Source organism: Dermatophagoides farinae, chromosome 10 (genome assembly GCF_024713945.1).
Source record: "Dermatophagoides farinae isolate YC_2012a chromosome 10, ASM2471394v1, whole genome shotgun sequence".
Classification (NCBI taxonomy): domain Eukaryota; kingdom Metazoa; phylum Arthropoda; class Arachnida; order Sarcoptiformes; family Pyroglyphidae; genus Dermatophagoides; species Dermatophagoides farinae.
This window is the reverse complement of record NC_134686.1, coordinates 206,669-220,761: the sequence shown is the minus strand read 5'-3', so window position 1 is coordinate 220,761 and position 14,093 is coordinate 206,669. Positions and strand designations below refer to the sequence as shown.

General features: G+C 29.3%; 4 protein-coding genes across 6 annotated transcripts in view; 2 read left to right on the top strand and 2 right to left on the bottom strand.

Annotated features, from left to right (window-relative positions):
- Positions 1-187: 187 nt before the first annotated feature.
- Positions 188-739, top strand: LOC124490198 (uncharacterized). The gene is made up of 2 exons (XM_047052659.2): positions 188-541; positions 598-739. Exons 1-2 carry the CDS (start codon positions 252-254, stop codon positions 626-628), a joined length of 321 nt encoding a protein of 106 aa, XP_046908615.2. The 5' UTR covers positions 188-251; the 3' UTR covers positions 629-739.
- A 353-nt stretch (positions 740-1,092) lies between these two features.
- LOC124490196 (uncharacterized) lies at positions 1,093-3,791 on the top strand. The gene is made up of 3 exons (XM_047052656.2): positions 1,093-1,409; positions 1,467-2,081; positions 2,146-3,791. The coding sequence occupies exons 1-3, from the start codon at positions 1,280-1,282 to the stop codon at positions 2,628-2,630; spliced, it is 1,230 nt and encodes a 409-aa protein (XP_046908612.1). The 5' UTR covers positions 1,093-1,279; the 3' UTR covers positions 2,631-3,791.
- Positions 2,841-4,473, bottom strand: LOC124490195 (isovaleryl-CoA dehydrogenase, mitochondrial). Its single transcript, XM_047052655.2, has 2 exons — positions 4,078-4,473; positions 2,841-4,021 (listed from the first exon to the last, which is right to left on the bottom strand). Exons 1-2 carry the CDS (start codon positions 4,291-4,293, stop codon positions 2,906-2,908), a joined length of 1,332 nt encoding a protein of 443 aa, XP_046908611.2. The 5' UTR covers positions 4,294-4,473; the 3' UTR covers positions 2,841-2,905.
- Positions 4,474-8,839: 4,366 nt separating this feature from the next.
- LOC124491000 (uncharacterized) overlaps positions 8,840-14,093 on the bottom strand; it is a 71,050-nt gene continuing 65,796 nt past the window's right edge. For all 3 annotated transcript variants that reach the window (XM_075734551.1, XM_075734553.1, XM_075734552.1), the window contains one exon: positions 8,840-10,757. In XM_075734551.1, the coding sequence (XP_075590666.1) occupies positions 10,225-10,757 (533 nt within the window). In that variant the 3' untranslated portion in view covers positions 8,840-10,224. The remainder of the gene's footprint in view (positions 10,758-14,093) is intronic.

Genomic DNA, 14,093 nt, shown 5'->3' with positions numbered 1-14,093 from the left:
TGAATGAAAAAGCAACAAGTGTTTACTGCTTGTCCATTTCTATATACTAGTTTTGATTGAACCATGATTCATTGATCATTACGATTGCTCTGACTGATTTATTGTCATTTTTGTTTTTTAATAATCAAAATAAAAATGATACATAACATATTTTTCGACATAAAAAACACGAAAAAGTAAAGTAAAGTATATTTTTTCAATTTTGATCAATTTTGTGTTTTTAAAAATACATTTCTGCTCAGCAAAACGAAATGACTACCAAATATCAAATCAGATCTATGAATCCATATGCCAAACATGCATTATCATCATTGCCGAAAATGAAATTTTCCGAAAAATTTACAACTTCATTATTCAAAGTAAAAATATTCGATTCAAGTATCGTTGTTGGTAATGGTATCAAATCGGTATGGCTTGTAGCCGATCGTTGGGGAATGAAATTGTTGCTCAACCCATACGATACACGGCATGCATTTAGAATCTGGCTCTGGAAATTAGATTGCTATCGACTAGAATTTCGACCCGATTCCAAACGATCATTGTATGTACGAAATTTTTCATCAAGATTTGAAATAAAATTACAATTCATCGATACAGGTGCTCGTTCACGTTTTCTGTGTCAATGTGAAAATCTTTTCCTGATTCGACGATTTGAAAAGAATATTTCTGCACCCTCAAACAATCGATTTGGGAAGAAAAGTTTATTCAAAAAGAAGAAATTCTTTCATTTTATGACCAACTTTTTTTGTGGCTGTTTTTCGATAATGTTTTCACGTCATTATATCAACTATTATTACGAACCAATGTTTAGTCCATTTGAACAGATAAATCTTTGAAATTAGACCTGTCCATTAATCAGTTATTCGTTTTGATTGAATTTTTTTTCCATGTTATTGATTGAAATAATCTATTGTGTTGTTTGACTAATAAATGTTTGAGTAAATACTTGCACTACATTTTGAATTATAAATAATCTAGTCATTATAACAATTACGTAATGATTTTTCTGTTTTGGTTTTCTATGTGAAACTTTGGTTACCTATGGCAACATAATGGTGTGGTACACCAATAGTCAATTTTATTTCGTCATTATACTGCAACAAAATATTTTTCTCTTGGTTCAGAATCGAGTAAGCTTTAAAATTTGTTTATTGGAATGAAAAATGCCTTTATTACTGCAGTAATTTGTTTGTTCATTTTTATTTAATCAATACTACAGTGGAAAGAAGGTCGATTTGTCAAAAAAAAAACAAGTCAATTATTCAAACCAAGCGACCCAATGAGCTTAGAAAATACAAACCAAGAAGATAACGAAGATCAAACCTGGGTATTGGATTCATTGGTCGGCTTTCTTAAAAGTCCACTATGGTCAACGTCTTTGAATGATTTTATTGATCGTCATTCAATCAGTGAGTTCAAAGTTTGATGTATTTTTCATCATTTACATTCTATCCTATTTATCCTAGTTTTTGATCCAGATGAAATAGAAAATGATGATGGAAATGTTCATCATCATACAGAATATTTGGAAATTTTCTATCAATATCGTAGATTGGTTGATCAATTGATTGGTTCACATATGCTTGAATTAGGGATCAATGAACAACAATTTGCTAAAGCATGTCAAATGGCTGAAGGAATGTTAGCCACTAAATTGAAAAGAATTTTATTCGAAGAACTTTGGGCAGCTGAAGATTATGAAGTTTTTGTCCGATTAATGGCTAAAAGAAATGTCGAATTACAATTAGAAGCTTTGGAAGTTTTGGTTCGTAAATATGGACTTGTTTATGATGTTTTTGTTCCAGTAGGAACGTCGCCAAAAAATTTCCTTAGTGAAGATCACGTTCTCCGTGAAGCTATTGTACGATCATTAAATGATATGGCATTGGATAATGAAAATAAAGAAATCAAAGATAACAAAAAGTCTTCATCACATGGAAAAATTATCAAGAAAAATGTTGAAGTAGATATTGAGACAAAAACATCGATTAGTGATGATACTCCAGAAGCCAAAAATGAAGAAAATGAAGATGATGACGTTGAAAATGAAGTGATGGATGAAACAACGGATAAAGAAACGGGTAGGATGACTCTTTAACTATAAATAAATTAATTATTGTCTTGATTTATATATATAATTAATAGTGCAAAGAGATGCAGTTAGATTGGTGGAAGTTAAGCAGAAATTTGATCAAAAAATGACCGAAGCACTACAATCAGCTTTCATGAATGATAAAACAAAAGAATCGATGGTTGATAATCGTGATCAACCTTTGGAAACTGTGCAGGAATCAAATGAACCAACAAAAGATTCTTCTATAATTATCAAACGAAGGGAACCAAGTATAAGCGCCGAAGACATTCATAAACGTGCGGATTATTTAAGAGCACAACGAGATAAAATATTGAAACAACGGCAAAAAGAACGAACTGAACGCATTTCAAAGTATTTGATCAAGGAAAAACAACAAAGACCAGTGACGGCTAGAAAATCGCCAACAGAAATGGAAGAATCGAATACAAATCAAAATGATACCACTGATGATATGTTGGCATTTCGTAAAAGTTTGGCAGCAAGATTGAAAGCCGAAGTTGTTCTTGGGTCGGGTACAGGTCCAGAATCGAAATGAATGGCTGATTAAAATGAAAATTTCCAATACATCCTTGGATCAATGTTGTCCATTATAAATCGAGCACTAATATTAGAGTAGATTTGTAGATGCACAAATAGAGAAATTTGAGCAAAAAATTAATCGATCCTTATCAGAACCTTTCCGTCCATATTTGAATAATCAACTGTGGGATTATTAAACATATAAAACAGAACACTTTGAGAGTGATTTTAAATAAAAATTTTGTTTAATAAATCCAAGTTTCAAAAAAGATTTGGCTTAGTTTTGATTCATTATTTATTTAAATATTCTTTGTTTAACTCTCTTCCAATTAGCCATCTTCGTATTTCGCTTGTTCCAGCACCAATTTCATACAATTTTGCATCACGTAATATTCGGCCAGCCGGATAATCATTAGTATAACCATTGCCACCAAGCAATTGAATTGTATCCAATGCAATTTTAGTTGAAGCTTCAGCAAGTGTCAAAATAACAGCTGCACAATCTTTAGTATAAGGACTAGGACCAGGACGTTTATTATTGGGATTTTGTTTACGTTGATTTTTTTTATATTGATCTAATGCACGTGAAACATTATAAAGATATGCACGACACATTGATAATTTGGAATACATATCAGCTATCTTTCCTTGAACAATTTGAAATGATCCAATTGGTTTTGCGAATTGTTTACGTTCATGAACATAAGTGAATGCTAATTCACAAGCAGCTTGCATTAAACCTAAAGGACCACCAGATAGTACTAATCGTTCACTATCTAATCCAGACATTAGAATATAGACACCACCATCTATTTTGCCAACGATATTTTTTTCTGGAATTTTCACATTATCGAACAATAATTCGCTGGTTGGTGAACCTTTCATTCCAAGTTTATCAATAACTTGTCCAACAGAGAATCCTTCCATTCCTTTTTCGACCAAAAATGATGTGATACCTTTTTCACTTGTTTTGGCATAAACAAATACAACATCTGCCTCTGGTCCATTGGTGATCCAGAATTTATGACCATTCAAGACATAATAATCCGAATCTTTTTTAGGTTTTTTTGCTGTAGTTCGCATTGATGTTACATCTGAACCGCTGGTCGTTTCAGACATTGCCAATGATCCAACGAATGATCCATCGATTAAATGGGGTAAAAATCGAGCTTTCTGTTCATCATTGCCATGTAAAGATATTTGATTGATACAAAGATTTGAATGTGCACCATAAGAAAGAGCCAATCCACCAGCACATCTACTCAATTCTTCCATAGATAACACATGATTGAAATAATCTAAGCCTAAACCACCATATTCCACTGGAGCTGTAATGCCAAGCAACCCCATTGATCCTAATTTTTTCCAGAATACACGAAAATCATTATAGCTACCATCGCGATCAATCTGTGAAAAAAATTGATTGAAATATCGATAGAAAAAATTAAGAATCAAATTGCAACCTTTTTCACAAGTTCTTCGGGCAATTCTTTTTGAGCGAAATCACGAACCATTTGACGAAATTCCATTTGTTCTGGTGTCAATCCATGTAAAATGTCAGAATTCCAAGTTATACTTGGTGTACGATTTGCGACCAAATCATCGACAATATTTTCTGTTTGTTGATGAAATCGACGAATTGACTTGGTTAGAATTCGTTTGAAACTCGATTGAAACATTATGATATTGTCAACTAAATGACATGAAAAATCGTTCGATTATGTATATGGTCGTAGTGATTTCGATTATCTTATGTATCAGCATTATTTCCAATTGAATGTATCTTCATCGATGCTTCTTATTCGAGCTTCATGACAACATGATCAAGTGATCAAAAGTGTGAGCAAAAAAAAAATCAAGTCATATCAAATAGCTTGAAGCATACGATTAAGTATTTATTCATCATCTTTGTGTGTCCTTGTCGTCATTTAATTGAATACACTCGTTTTTTGAAGAAATCTTGTTTGATAATTTTTTTCAAGATACGATCACTTTCAGTATTTTTCTCTTGTTGATTTTTTTACACAAATGATGGCGCCATCGTTTCATAATTGATTCATTTTCAAAATGTTTTTGTTCGTTTCGATAGTTTTTTTTTCATTATTATGTGCTTTAGGCAATTTGTGTAATTTCATTCATTGAATTTCATCAGTTAATAAAATAATCACAATGATTAGAAATGACAGGAAATTAAAATATTTGCTTAAACAAATAAACAATATATATATATAATAATATAATATATAAATAAATCACCATCATCAATTATTATAATCGCGATTTGTCATGGATATGATAATAATGGAATTTTCGAAATTCAAATTAATCAATGAATCCATTGTTTTGAATTTATCATTGTAAAGATAGGTTTCATATAAAAAAGTTTAATCATAAAAAATAACTTTCATTTTCACTAGTCGGCATCGTTGTTTTTGTTGGGTTGATGGTACGTATTTTGTTTTTTGGAATTTGAATTAATGTTTTTTGTTGTCGTTTTTCTGATCTCAAATTCGTTCATCATTCGTGATGATATAGCTTCCGTTGAGTAAAAAAAAAGACGATATTCTCAAATACACAAAATGTTTGTTTTTAAACCACCGGATTTTTTTTTTTATTTCAAAATAAAAAAAAAACTTTTCGAACGGCCTAGGCCTAAAATATACAGTAGCACATTTCCAACAACAACGACAACAACATCTAAGAAAAGATTTATGGATTTTCTATTTTTTTCAGTGGCAAATATAACAACAACAACAACAACAAAAACGGCTAAACAAATAAGAACAATTGATGATGATGATGATGATGGCAATGTCATCATCATCGTTGTTGTCGTTTTTAGTCAAATAGTAGTCTATGTATTTGCGTACAGGCAGAATAATACAGACCGACAAACTAATCAGGAATCTTTTTTGTTGTTGTTTATTATGTTTATATATGCAACAAATTTAACATCATTTTTTTCTATCATCATCATGATAACAATATCTTGAAAGAAATATTTCATTTTTTTTGTTTGTTTGTTTGGTGAAATTTTATTTTAATATTCTTTAAAACCATCTAGCTATTCTGCAACACAATAGTTGTTTTGTTTGTGTATAAATAATAATAATAATAGTGATGATGATCAGACAAAGTCTATAAACATAATTTATTTCATAATTTTAAATCACAAAATAACCTTAAATACACTATACATGTGAATTATATCACAGGACAGTGGCTAACCACAATGGAAAAACAAAAACAAAAATATAGCCACCAGAAAAGAGAAAAAACCAAATCATATTACTTATGTAAATACATACTACTACTAATCATGTGTTTTAGATGATAAATAATGGCATACATACAACTCTATAAGGTAATTACTTTTATTTATGATGAAAAATGTGAAAAAAATAACATACAGCATTAATAGAAAAAAGAAAAAAGACATTTTAGTGTGTATGAATATTGTGAATTTTTGTTGTTTGTTTCATATCTAAAATTGATTTTGAAAAGAATTGAATCTTTGAATTGTAGTGGCATCGTATCACATCCTTTGTTGTTGTTGTTTTTTTTTTTGCTACCAATGTTGCTGATCATACTTTTCTTTACATTTCGTGTTCTTGTGTATAAGTGTGTAGGTCTTTGGATCTCTATAGCATGAAATGTGCCCAACTGAAAAACGCGAAATGGTATGAAAAATCCAAAAGAACTAAGAAGGTACAAAAAAATCGCCAATAATGATGACAATATTCCAAGAAAAAATAAATGCTCTGAATTCATTCATTGATTCATCATTGTAGAATGTGTAGAAAATGTAAAAAATAAAAAAAGAATTCTTTGCAACACAATAATCAAAAGACACAGAATAATAAGATGTGCTTTAAATAGATTTCTAACCGTCGACTAACAAAACTTCCGTTACAAACAAAATCTTTTTTCTATTTCCTTTTCGTATTTGATGTTTCAAAAGGAAAGAAAAAATCCTAGTGGCTAAATCACAACCACACACATACACACACACACAAAACGGAAATGAATGTTGCATTCCAACACATTTTGATGTTATTTGTTTGTTTGTTTGGCTGTTTGATTTTATGTTAGTCAAATTTTTTTTCCCTGTGGATACGTGTATGTTTTATATTGAGATAGAAAGAGAAAAAAACAAGATAATAAAATTCTTTAATTGTAATCGGATTTTTTTATTTTTCCTGTATATATGGATTGTTTGGTTCAATTCCTCGGTATCGTAAGGTTCGATGACCGAAGATTACAGATTTACATGAAAAGGGACGAAATATTATATTCATTTTTTTTCACTGATTTAAAACTGATGTAATTGAATTTTCATTTTCATTTTTAACTTTTTATTTGTTAATGTGTTTTCTTCCGAATGAAAAGTTCCAAAAGAACATCCAAAAAACAGATTAAGCATAAAATTCAAGTCGATTAAAATTTTTTCATGTTCTTACTCACTCTCTCTCTCTCTCTATCTTTATTTTTTTTTCTGGTCAAAAGGATACGATCATCATCATCGTAAGATGCCAAGTGAATGTAACCGATTCACTTAATACAGAAAATTTAATATGGCTCTTTAAAAAGATTTACAAAGTGTTTTGTTTTGATTTCAAACCAAATTCTCTCATCAACTGCCATAGGGAACCATAAATCTTTTGATCGATACTATAGAGCTTGGTTTATATAATAAACGAATTTTTTTTGAAATAAAAGCTATTATTTTTTTTTTTTTTGATTCTGATATCTTTGCTTGCTCTTTGCTGTTGTTGTTGTTGTTGTTGTTTAAATTCATCTTTAAGATTCATAGCCGAAAATAATATCCTCGGCTACACATACACACACACACACACAAAAAGAGAGAGATCTAATGATTAATCACAACGAGAAAAAAATTCTGATCACTGTTTCGTTGTTTTAGAGATTTGAGGATTTTTTTTCGCAAAAAACAAAACGAAACTACACCAAATAATGATGAAAAAATCATTTTTATAGTGATCAACACAATTTAAAGATGTGAAAAACTTTGCTCTGGGTCAATTTGTTATTTTTCTTTTCATCTTCAATAGAGAAAAAACAGAATAAACTTGCCAAAATTTTCCATTTATCGTCATTATTATTATCATCAATGGATGTATTTATTGAACTTTTTTTTAAGAATTCCAGTAAAGTACAACAATGACGAGCATTCTTATTGAAAATAGATTGTCGAAGGTCGGATCGGTTTGATTTTTTTTTTTGTAACCTAATCAATCATTCTTTAAGAATTACTACCACCAAAAAACATGAGAATCTTGTTGTTCATCATTATCATTATCAACAGCGACAGCATCAACAGCAACAACAACTATACAGTATTTGTTGAAAAAAACCAAGTAAAAAAAGAAAAAAATAACGACTTCTTAACATCAATAAACAAGCAAAGAAAGAAAAAACAAAAAAAAAAGATCAAACGCACAAAATACAAGACTATGGAAAAAAAATAAATTTAACGACTTACGAGTATATGATACTGTTGTTGTTGAAAATTAGTATTAACATCATAGTGGTCCATGTCTTTTTGATGATGATAATGATGATGATGATGATGATGATGACAAATAAATACACTATAATGTTGTTATTGGTGAAAAGTTTGGAAACGAGAAAAAACCTTTTTTTCGGTTGTTGGCTATAATCTGAAAAAAAAGCAAGAAGAGAGGGGTCTTTTTCTCTCTCATCCATGTTAGATGAGTAATAATTTTTTTTTCTCTAAATGCATGTTTATATGAAAATAAAACGAATGAATGAACGTGAATAAATAAATTAACAACCATAAACATCAGCAACACACCAACACTAACAACATTGTACATAATCAATTTTTAATTAACACCTCTATTCCATTTTTAGAGTCTTTTCTTCACACATTTTATCGAAACATTCGATTTGTGCAGAAAAACTTCTGATCTGTTTCTTTTTCTTAAGTAAACAAATAAAAAAAAATCAAGAATTCAAGCTAAAAAAACAATGACCTTATCATTATCTCAATTTCTTACGATAAAGATCAATTCAAACGGACATTAAGTGATGATGATAATAATAATAAACAGCAACATCAATCTTCTGACAGTAACAATAAAACTGGACCACTAGGTTTAGAATAAGAAATTACTGTTATGGAATCATGAAACCTCAAACGAACAATGTGATGATAATTTCTCTTGAACTAAGAACAGAATCGAAAGTAATGATTTCATTTAATAAATTATTGAATAAATATATTGGAATTTACCAAGAATTCAATTATATAGAATCATATGTGAAAGCATTTTTGTTTTGTCCAACAACAATTTACAATGAATGATTTTCATTAATATTCAGGTAAGTAAGAGAAATATCTATAAAGTGTTTGGCATATAATAGGATTTCTGATTCTAATATTTTCACATTTTGATTATCAATTTCGATCAACACAAATAATAATACTTATTAGTGAATTTATGTGATCATTGGAATAATAATGAAAAATAAATGAAATGAATGGACAAGTCAAATTCTTAAATGATCACAAATAATAGTAATATGATCCTATCAGAAAAAAAAGAAACAAACAAAATAATGATGAGGATAATAAATAAGTACGAAAATGAAACGAAACAAAGAGAAAAGGATTATATGATTACATGAAATGAGATAGAAAAAAAAACTTTTCGTGTTTCGGTCCCAATGCTGAATGTGTAAGTTCTTATTATTTTGCAATCAGGTGATGAATGAATGATTTCTAATAATCAGCAAAAACAGTAAATGAAAATGGAAAATAATTTATTTTCTTTGGTTTTTTTTTGGTAATGATAAATAATTACAACATATATTTTCATCATTTAAATGGAAACAAAAATATGAAAAACGAAAAAAGTTACAAGTTTGAGGATGAAATGTGTCAACAAAACAAAAACATTAACAATCATGATGATAATTCGAATTGGATATCTATTTACAAATTATACAGCCACACACAAACTTAGACTTGGACATTCTCTTGTAGAATGGATATTTTTTTCCGCCATTATTGTTCATGCCTTCAAGTCATGTCAATTTTAATGTGAATCTAACAGTTTTTTCGTCGTATGTTTGTTTGTTTGGAATTTGAAATCCAAGACATTATTTTACTTATTGTGATTGTTCTTATTGAAGTATGATGATGTTTAGATCGTTGTGTGTAATCGAATTCAGTTTAGTTGAAGAAAAAACAACAGAAGCAAAAAAAAAACAAAAGAGAAAGCCCTGTAGGCAATGAATATAATAATAATAATCATCATCATATATTTGAAGACGTTCCCATAAGGCTCCCAGTATCATGATTGTGTATGTTTATGTCGGTGCAAGTGTCAATTGTATATTGTACCATTAACGCAAATCAATCAACATTTGGATGAAATTACTTTACTATAATGATGATGATGATAACAACGTTTTCCGTTATTTATTTTTTTTCACTTACAAAATAAATGTCATTATGTCTAGACTCGAAAAATGTTTGCAAACAAAATCAAATCAAATCCTCTGATTCCATTTGAGATCGATATTACAATAATTATAATAATGATGGTTCATCATCAAATAGTTTATTCAATATTGTTCGATGTATTGACTACTTTAGATGTTGCCATGGTTGTTGTTGTTGTAGTTGTTGGTGACGAATAGCCAATTGCCGATGATGATATGATCAGATGATGATGATGTTGTTGTGTAGACTGTGGTTGTGTTTGTTGTGATGGTATGTAAATATATGATTGTTGTTGTTGTTGTGTTTGTGATGAAGGTGATCCATTACGTGGTAAAGTACCAAATAAATGTGCTGCTGAATTATCGGAATATTGAGAATGATGACCACCACTACCACTAGCGCTTCCGTTATAATAGGCACCCGAATGGCGTAATAATGTAGATGTTCGCGATACTGATGATCCGCTATTACCGGTCGATAAAATCGTTGAAGCTGAATTTGGTTGTAATGATGACTGTTGACCATAGATAATCTGTTGTTGTTGATCTGTAGATATGATTATTGAACGGTTACCATTGCTGCCGCTTCCAACACCAATGGCTGAATTATCAATTGAATATTTTCGTAATGGTGGTAATTGAATAATGTTACCTAGGAGAAAAGCCAAGAAAAAACATGAACAATTTATTAATTACCCAAAAAAACCAAGATAAGTGAATCAGAAGAAAAAACACAACATTAATTCAGAAAAAACAAAAACAAAATGACCTTCGTTTATACTTGCATTTGAAAAAAAAATAATTCAAGTATTCATTAAACAACATTAACAATGCGAATTGACTGTGAATTGAGAAAGATAAGAGAAAAAAAACACAACAACAAATCAAAACCGAATGACAAAAGCAAGCAGCAACAACAACAAGACATCATTGAACATTACAGATTTTTTTTTCTTCATCACACGACATTTGTCCACAACAACAAAAACGAAATAAATTAATTTAGGTATTTTCTTGTTCACCCATTACATAAGGTTTATTTTTTCTTATGTTATGCTGCTGCTGTTCAACAAACGTGTGTATTTTGGATATTTCATTACATTTTGTTTGATTCATTCATTCATTCATTCATTTTTATTTTCTATTCACAAACAAACAGAAGAAAAATCTGTAATCTTCTTCCACTTTCATTTTTTTCTTTTCATTTTCATTTTGGCACAGATATCGTTATGGGTCGGTATGGTATTCATTTTCCAGTTTTCATTTCAGGTACATTAATTTTGTTAATTTGGTCCATCCTGGTTCTTAATATAAATGTATTTGGTTGGCTATTGACAACTAAAAAAAACTGCAATATAAAAAGAGAAAAAGAAATATTATCTATCGAGTTTGGTTGAGGTTTTTCCCAGAAAATTCTCGAGTATTCATAACAAGAGAATGTGAAATAAAAAGAGAAACAAAAAAACCACGATGATGAAAATGAAGATTACCCATACACAAACACACACAGACTGGCCAAACAAATGAATGGAAATGAAACAAGAATGCAACAAGAAAAAAAGATTCATTGAGCCTGAAGAATTTTTTTTTTTTTTGGTTTTGGTTTTAGCCGGGAATAAATACCAGAAAGAGAATGAAAGACAAAGATAAAACAAATTTGTATTCGTTGTCGTCGTCGTTGTTGTTGTTGTCGTGGTCAAAACGAACGATTCATTTCTTTTTTTCAAGAGAACTAGAGATTATTATTATTATCAATGTAGAAAAAGAGAGAGAGAGAGATAAAAATGCAGTTTTACTCTTTCAGATTTGTTTCATTTTCGCTACTGTTTTTTTTTCTAGTCAATGAGGACCTAGTTATAAGTGAGAATGATGATTATATAATAATAAAATCCTATTCCTATTTCGATTACTTAATTTATTGAAATGGCGATCATTTCATTTTTTCATAGAAAATGATGGCGATTTGTAAGCAAAAAAAAAAACCAAATGCCAGAATTATTATTATTACCTAATAAATGAATGATTATGGTAATAGAAAGATAACCAAGAAAAATGATAATAATTATCATCGTCATTTGTATGATTAGCGCTTAAATCAAATTAAATATAAAAAATTTAGCAAACAAATAAAATAAACATAATGAATAAATGGACAAAAAATCATTGTCGTTTCATGTTTCGTAAAATATATTTTTTTTGTCATCTGGTAAATTGTTTCAACTTGTTGTATATATGCAGATATGGAATATCCTACAAAAACATTGTGTGTGTGTGTGATAATATAATGGCCAGTTGTAGATAGTTTTTTCAACCCGATTTTCATTTCTCGTATTTTTTAATATTTTTCAAATTAAAAAAAAAAATAAAAAATGGGCATACAAATAAAATGAATTTCAACCAAAACAGAAATGAATGTTTCAAATAAATACGGAGATAGAAAAAGAGCAAAGAGAGCGATAAAGAGGAAAAGATGAAAATATCAAATAAAAACTTTCTGGACGGTTGGCCAGATGTAAAAATTTTTCATTTGAAAATAACATAACAACGACAACGATGGCGGCAATAATCATATAAAATCATAATAAATTTAATTTCAATTTTAATTAAAAATGCAAATTTTTTCCCATTTTACATGTGCCATACTTTGTTTTCATATTTGCTTGCTGAACAATAAAAATAAAAAAAAAAAAATGAAATATTGAAAAAATAAATTTTGTTATTACACATGTTTCACTCGTCTATGTAGTTGGAATTTGACAAAGAAATATTCTAATGGATTGATGCCGAAAAAATTTCTTTAAACTCTAAACGAAAATATTGAGCCAATCTATGAAATCTGTCAACTTTTTTTTTAAATTTTTGTTAATGATGATGATGATGACCAATCGATACACTTTTATTTTCCACACACCCATATCGATGATGGACGTTGTCGAATATTTTCTGGAATGATGTACGGAAACAAAAAAAAAATTTTTTTCATCCATATTTATATGCAATGAAAAAAATTTTCAACTTGAATATGTAAACAAAATAAAAACTGAATGAAAGGAATCAACAAACACGCACACACACATAGATAGTGAACGTGAATCGATTCGAATGAATGAATTTCTCACACACACACATATTCAACTTTCGTTCTTTCACTCATCTTTTTGAATCTATTGTTGTCCATATTTTATTCAACTGTTTTTGTTGTTGTTGTTGTTACCAAATGGAATAGAACAGAACAGAACAAAAAACTCTGATGGATGTTTAGAAGTTTGAAAACTTTTTGGCGTCATCAAATCAACAACAGCAATTTTTCTACCATACTGTAAAACTAAAATAGATCAGGCAAAAAAAAGCTGATGAACGAAATATGATCCCCTTAAATAATGAAAACTAACAACAACAGCAATGATAATAATAATAATAATAACAGGAATCATCATCCCAAGAGATAGAATGATTAATTGAGTCAAAAAAAAATGAACAAACATGAAAAAATCGCAAGGAATTTGTGTGTGTAGGACAACACACACATATGAAGCAAATAAACGTTTCGATTCCAGGCAAATAGTCATGTAATCCATATATACACAATATGAATGAATTCATTCAAAAAAAAGCAGAATTTTTCTTTTTCCAATTCTATTGAATGAAAAAAAAGAGAAAAATCTTCACTTTTATTTCACAATTATCATAACGGCCACGGTCATATCCAGCACCCCATCACCACAATTGAAAGAATCGTGTGGTCTAGCATAATGATGTGGATTTTTTTTTTTTTTTTTTGTTGTTGTTGTTCGGTCAATTGTATATTCACATAGTATGTGTGTATGTGTATGAATTGAAAGCGACAATGATTTTTTAGTTTGTGAAAAAAAAAATTTTCATTTCATTTTCAATACACATACTAAATGTAAGTGTGTATGACAAAGATCAGTCATATATACGGGGGATTCGTAATTATTTTGATCCGAACAAAAACACACACACATTT

What these genes read in the sequence shown, in the direction of transcription:
- LOC124490198 (XM_047052659.2), top strand. Translation starts at nt 252, where the DNA reads ATGACTACCAAATATCAAATCAGATCTATGAATCCATATGCCAAACAT. An exon ending in CCCGATTCCAAACGATCATT is followed by an intron (nt 542 to 597) that starts GTATGTACGAAA and finishes TCATCGATACAG; the next exon opens with GTGCTCGTTCACGTTTTCTG.
- LOC124490196 (XM_047052656.2), top strand. Translation starts at nt 1,280, where the DNA reads ATGAGCTTAGAAAATACAAACCAAGAAGATAACGAAGATCAAACCTGG. An exon ending in TATTGATCGTCATTCAATCA is followed by an intron (nt 1,410 to 1,466) that starts GTGAGTTCAAAG and finishes TATTTATCCTAG; the next exon opens with TTTTTGATCCAGATGAAATA. An exon ending in AACAACGGATAAAGAAACGG is followed by an intron (nt 2,082 to 2,145) that starts GTAGGATGACTC and finishes TATAATTAATAG; the next exon opens with TGCAAAGAGATGCAGTTAGA.
- LOC124490195 (XM_047052655.2), bottom strand. Translation starts at nt 4,293, where the DNA reads ATGTTTCAATCGAGTTTCAAACGAATTCTAACCAAGTCAATTCGTCGA. An exon ending in CCGAAGAACTTGTGAAAAAG is followed by an intron (nt 4,022 to 4,077) that starts GTTGCAATTTGA and finishes TTTTTTTCACAG; the next exon opens with ATTGATCGCGATGGTAGCTA.